Source organism: Tachysurus vachellii, chromosome 10 (assembly GCF_030014155.1).
Source record: "Tachysurus vachellii isolate PV-2020 chromosome 10, HZAU_Pvac_v1, whole genome shotgun sequence".
NCBI lineage: Eukaryota > Metazoa > Chordata > Actinopteri > Siluriformes > Bagridae > Tachysurus > Tachysurus vachellii.
The window spans coordinates 4,928,416-4,934,918 of NC_083469.1; the positions used below are offsets into that span (position 1 = coordinate 4,928,416).

Below are 6,503 nucleotides of genomic sequence, written 5' to 3' on the forward strand. Positions count from 1 at the left end.
CAAGCGCACGCACACAAATACACACGTACATACATTCAGTACTAGACCAAAAATACTAGAGTCTGCAAAAACATCAACATTCACGGCTCAGCTGTAGGCTACATAAACTATTTTCATGCAGGAGTCAAAGGATTTTTTTTAACTTGAAAATGAATAGAAATAAATTGGGAAATAAATATATAAATAAAACGGATAAATAAGTAAATAAATAAATATTTATGTTTAATAAATATTTTGTTTAAACTGATAAAATTATTAATAAAATTATAATAAAAATAAAATAAAATAATAATAATAATTATAATAATAATAATAATAATAACAACAAATCATTTTGAAATATTTTAACCAAAATGTAGAAATATTCTTGACACTCAACAGATTCCCGTGCAAAATTAAATAAAAAATACTGATTTTGGAAGTTTAAAAAATCTGTCTGCAAAAGTTATATAATAATAATAATAGTAATATTAAGAATTATTATTACTATTATTATTATTATTATATAATAGTTAATAACTAGATTTATAAAGTCGCAACAAACTTTGATGTTGGCTTTGGCGAGACAAGTATTCGCAACATAAAACATATGGACATAAAACTTGTGAAATCTAGTGGAGCGCTAGGGTGCCAAAACATTTGGAGGCAAGTGGAGACGAGCATGTGACGTCATCTGAAAACCGGTGACGCGATTCCACTCCTTTGGCTGAGTGTTTTGATATGTCACATGCCCATGTTGTGCTAATGTTTTTTTTTTTCACGTGACATCACATGACGTCATCAGAATACCCGTGAGGAAGTTCCCCTCATTGTTCTGAGTGTTTTGATATGTCACATGTCCATGTTGTAAAAAGTTTTTTTGATTTTGCATATTTTGGGGCGAGACAACCGAAAGGCCAGTCGGTACACCAATTTAAAAGTTTGTTCAGAGTATCACCCTAAAGGAGCTGGCCGAGTTTGGTGTAGACAGTTCGAAAGCTTGCCGAGTTATAAACCTCCAAACTTTATAATGGGAGTCTATGGGAAAGAAGGCCACTTTGAGACCCGGTACCGGAAGTACCGATACTCGGATCGCTTAGAAAAGTAAAAGCAACAAACTTCAGACCAGCGTCTACAACATATCCGAATTTGGTGCATGTGGCTCGAAAGCCCTAGGAGGAGTTACTCTTGATAAATTTTTGTCTAAGCTTAAATAGGAAAACAGAATATTGGCTTCTACAAAGCGACATAATTAGAAAGCAATCCTGTCCCTTGTCAATGCAAACTAATATCAGCTGGTTCTGTCCAAACTGATGGCCTATAAAAAGGTCTCGTTACCAAGGTATCACACAAGAAACATCTCATGATGGGTAAAAGCAAAGAACTCTCTCAAGACCTTCGCAACCTTATTGTTGCAAAATCTACACCAAACTCGGCCAGCTCCTTTAGGGTGATACTCTGAACAAACTTTTAAATTGGTGTACCGACTGGCCTTTCGGTTGTCCCGCAGCCCCGCCCACAATATATGCAAAATCGAAAAACTTTTTACAACATGGACATGTGACATATCAAAACACTCAGAACAATGAGTGGAACTCCCTCACGGGTGTTCGGATGATGTCACATGCTCGTCTCCACTTGCCTCCAAATGTTTTGGCACCCTAGCTTTCTGTCCTCTTGCCTCCAAACGTAACACTGATCCTTATGTCCACTCGCCTTCAAAAAGCACCGGCCTTTGCGAATACTTGCCTCGTCAAAGCCAACATCAAAGTTTGTCGTGACAAACTTTACAAATCTAGTTACTGATTGTCTTGGCTTTCCATGCCTTTTTGCACCTCCCTTTCTTCATGAGTTCAATACTTCTTCCCTGTGTCATTTAACATTATTAAACATAACTTAATTTACGGACATCTATGGTTTGATTTCTTTGCATGTGTGGATTGAATGTGTTGTTACCAACATCAGGTGAAAATTTCATGTCAATAGCACCTTTAGAAATAAATTTACTGAGAAAAATGGTGACGTGTTCAATACTTATTTTACCCGCTGTATGTGTGTGTGTATGTGTGTGTTTAGTTGTGTCTCTTTGCTAGAATGTGTACCCAGCTCTTTGTATATGTGTGTGGTGTGTGTCTCTGTATTTGTTTAAGTGTGTGTGCGCGTGTCTATCCCTTTCTATATGTGTGTGTTTCTTTGTTGGAATGTGTGTGCCGGTGTCCATCGCTTGTATGTGTGTGTGAGAGTGTGGGTCTGTGTGTCTTTGTTAGAATGTGTGTCCATCTCTTTGTTTGTTTGTGTCTCTGTAGGTCTGTGTGCCTTTGTTAGAATGTGTGTCCATCACTTTGTGTGTGTGTCTCTGTAGGTCTGTGTGTCTTTGTTAGAATGTGTGTCCATCTCTTTGTTTGTTTGTGTCTCTGTAGGTCTGTGTGTCTTTGTTAGAATGTGTGTCCATCTCTTTGTTTGTTTGTGTCTCTGTAGGTCTGTGTGTCTTTGTTAGAATGTGTGTCCATCTCTTTGTGTGTCTGTCTCTGTAGGTCTGTGTGTCTTTGTTAGAATGTGTGTCCATCACTGTGTGTCTGTCTCTGTAGGTCTGTGTGTCTTTGTTAGAATGTGTGTCCATCTCTTTGTGTGTGTGTGTGTGTGTGTCTGTGTGTGTGTGTAGGTCTGTGTGTCTTTGTTAGAATGTGTGTCCATCTCTTTGTGTGTGTGTCTCTGTAGTTCTGTGTGTCTTTGTTAGAATGTGTGTCCATCTCTTTGTGTGTGTGTGTGTGTGTGTGTGTGTGTGTGTGTGTGTGTGTGTGTGTGTAGGTCCGTGTGTCTTTGTTAGAATGTGTGTCCATCTCTTTGTGTGTGTGTCTCTGTAGTTCTGTGTGTCTTTGTTAGAATGTGTGTCCATCTCTTTGTGTGTGTCTCTGTAGGTCTGTGTGACTTTGTTAGAATGTGTGTCCATCTCTTTGTGTGTGTATGTGTGTGTGTGTGTAGCTCTGTGTGTCTTTGTTAGAATGTGTGTCCATCTCTTTGTGTGTGTGTCTCTGTAGGTCTGTGTGTCTTTGTTAGAATGTGTGTCCATCTCTTTGTGTGTGTGTCTCTGTAGGTCTGTGTGTCTTTGTTAGAATGTGTGTCCATCTCTTTGTGTGTGTGTCTCTGTAGTTCTGTGTGTCTTTGTTAGAATGTGTGTCCATCTCTTTGTGTGTGTCTCTGTAGGTCTGTGTGTCTTTGTTAGAATGTGTGTCCATCACTGTGTGTGTGTGTGTGTGTGAAGGTCTGTGTGTCTTTGTTAGAATGTGTGTCCATCTCTTTGTGTGTGTGTCTCTGTAGGTCTGTGTGTCTTTGTTAGAATGTGTGTCCATCACTGTGTGTCTGTCTCTGTAGGTCTGTGTGTCTTTGTTAGAATGTGTGTCCATCTCTTTGTGTGTGTGTGTGTGTGTGTCTGTGTGTGTGTGTAGGTCTGTGTGTCTTTGTTAGAATGTGTGTCCATCTCTTTTTGTGTGTGTGTGTGTGTGTGTGTGTGTGTGTGTGTAGGTCTGTGTGTCTTTGTTAGAATGTGTGTCCATCTCTTTGTGTGTGTGTCTCTGTAGGTCTGTGTGTCTTTGTTAGAATGTGTGTCCATCTCTTTGTGTGTGTGTCTCTGTAGTTCTGTGTGTCTTTGTTAGAATGTGTGTCCATCTCTTTGTGTGTGTGTAAGTCTGTGTGTCTTTGTTAGAATGTATGTCCATCTCTTTGTGTGTGTGTGTGTGTGTGTGTGTGTGTGTGTGTGTAGGTCTGTGTGTCTTTGTTAGAATGTGTGTCCATCTCTTTGTGTGTGTGTCTCTGTAGGTCTGTGTGTCTTTGTTAGAATGTGTGTCCATCACTGTGTGTGTGTCTCTGTAGGTCTGTGTGACTTTGTTAGAATGTGTGTCCATCACTGTGTGTGTGTGTAAGTCTGCGTGTCTTTGTTAGAATGTATGTCCATCTCTTTGTGTGTGTGTGTGTGTGTGTGTGTGTGTGTGTGTAGGTCTGTGTGTCTTTGTTAGAATGTGTGTCCATCTCTTTGTGTGTGTGTCTCTGTAGGTCTGTGTGTCTTTGTTAGAATGTGTCCATCACTGTGTGTGTGTCTCTGTAGGTCTGTGTGACTTTGTTAGAATGTGTGTCCATCACTGTGTGTGTGTGTCTCTGTAGGTCTGTGTGTCTTTGTTAGAATGTGTGTCCATCTCTTTGTGTGTGTGTCTCTGTAGGTCTGTGTGTCTTTGTTAGAATGTATGTCCATCACTTTGTGTGCGTGTGTGTGTCTGTGTGTCTTTGTTTGAATGTGTCCCCATCTCTTTGTGTGTATCTGTTTCCTTGTTTGAATGTGTGTGTGCATGTATGTCCATCTCTTTGTATGTGTGTGTGTTTCCCTGTAGGTCTATTTGTCATTTTGCATGTCTATGTCTGTCTGTTCCTTTGTGTGCCGTGTGTGTCTGTGTGTGTGCATCTTAGTATGTCAGTCTGTCTCTCTTTGTGTGTGTATGTCTGTCTCTTTTAATGTGTATGTTTCTCTTTGTCCCTGTGTGTGTTTGTATAGGTCTGTCTGTCTGTCTCTTTGTCAAAATATGTGTTTGTGTTTATCTGTCTCTGTGTGTGTGTGTGTGTGTGTGTGTGTGTGTGCTGCAAAGTTCATTTTTGTAACAATGAAATATTTGCGGTCTGTGATTGTGACAAATATATTCTACATTGACTGATGTTTTCAACAATCCAATACGTGTCGAAGCAAAAAAACAAACACTATAAGTGAGAAGTGACACGTGGTGAAAGTGACACGTGGTACAGTAAGTGCTAGAGAACTGCGACTACACGTGTCATACGGTCACATAAGCTGACCGTGTGGTGAACACACATACAGAGTCATGGCAACATCTGACAGGGAAATTTCTATTTCATTTATATTACGTTTTTACATTTATTTTTTATTTGTTGTACCTTGACTGCTGCGGCGTTGCTTTGGTTGCCGCGGACGACGACCGTGTTGCCGTATATATGGGAAGGTGGCTTGCACGTAATGGTGACGCCGCAAGACTGTGCGATGTGCTGGATTACTGGAGAGCCGAGGTCGAGAGACTCGATAAATCCCCCGCACTCGAACATCAACACTAATGACATCAACTCCTACAGAGAGAAAGAGAGAGAGAGAGAGAGAGAGAGAGAGAGAGAGAGCGAGTGAGAGAGAGAGAAAGAGAGAGAGTGAGAGAAAGAGAGAGAGAGAGAAAGAGAGAGAGAGAGAGTGAGTGACAGAGAGAAAGTAAGAGAGTGAGAGAGAAAGAGAGGGAGAGAGAGAGAGAGAGAGAGAGAGAGCGAGAAAGAGAGAGAGTGAGAGAGCGAGAAAGAGAGAGAGTGAGAGAGAGATTGAAAGCGAGAGAGAGAGAGAGTGAGAGAGAGAGAGAGCGAGAGAGTGATATGAGAGAGAGCAAGAGAAAGAGAGAGAGAGAGAGAAAGAGAGAGTGAGAGAGAGAGTGAGAGAGAGAGCAAGAGAGAGAGAGAGAGAGAGAGAGAGAGAGAGAGAGAGAGAGAGAGAGAGTACTAGTCAGCTACAATGTATTTTATCCATTCACTAAGCACATGTTCGGAGCTTTTGTACTCAGAACTCATATCACAGGTCTTCAGTTTGTTCAGGATGTTAAAATCCCTTCTCTGGCAGTAATGTTCAAACTGCACGCTGGAACCTCCTCGAAGACGTCCTTCACCTTCATCTTTCAGTGACAGTCCACCAGTTCTTCTAGAGTCCAGCAGGAAGTCCATCTATTCCTGTTGTTCGACCTGAAGAGGGTTCCGTAGCGACTGATGTTAGAACATGGAAGTCCTGTAGAAAGGTCATTTCTGCATTGTTCCTCTGACTTTCCAGCAGTGTAGAGCAGAAAACTTCCACCAATCCACACATCTCCACTGAGTCAGACGTAGCACGTCCGTTTCTATCCCTTAGATTAGACGTCTGATCTTAATGTTCCGTCCAGATCTCTTTTGCCAAAGAACGTTCAACTTTGACGGAGGCGTTTCTGTTGTGATAGTTCTTTATAATGACACACTTTTTGTGCCTAATGGTTATTCATATTACCATGAATATGAAAATGTTATTATTAAACATGTTGTTTACATATGAATGCATAATGAATATGATCTAATGAGTTTAAAATAGTTCAAATAGTGTAGAATATAAAATAAGAACAATGTTCAGAAACATCTGTAGGGTCTTGAACAAGGTATCAGACCTCTAGGGGATAAAGCCATAAACCAACAGTGCTGTATTTCCTTTAATCACCACCAGGGGGAAGCAAAGGAACAGAAATTTTATATATGTATGTATATATTATTACCCGGATTTTAGCCCTGGCTGTTTCAACTCCTGCTGGCTGTCCTGCTATAGACACCTGAGAAAGAGAAAGAGAAAGAGAAAGACAGAAAGAGAGCGAGAGAGAATGAGAAGTGAGAGAGAAAGAGACGGGGGGAGGGAGGGAGGGAGAGAGAGAGAGAGAGAGAACAATCAAATAAAGATTAGTGTTAATGTGTGTACT

At 40.6% G+C, this 6,503-nt stretch overlaps 1 protein-coding gene across 2 annotated transcripts in view; it reads right to left on the reverse strand.

Moving 5' to 3' along the window:
• The window catches only part of bicc1a (BicC family RNA binding protein 1a), a 57,712-nt gene that overhangs the window by 15,663 nt on the left and 35,546 nt on the right, over positions 1–6,503 (reverse strand). For both annotated transcript variants that reach the window (XM_060878989.1, XM_060878988.1), the window contains exons 6-7: positions 6,306–6,359; positions 4,918–5,103 (exon numbers count right to left, since the gene is read on the reverse strand). In XM_060878989.1, coding sequence (XP_060734972.1) covers positions 4,918–5,103; positions 6,306–6,359 — 240 coding nt within the window. The remainder of the gene's footprint in view (positions 1–4,917; positions 5,104–6,305; positions 6,360–6,503) is intronic.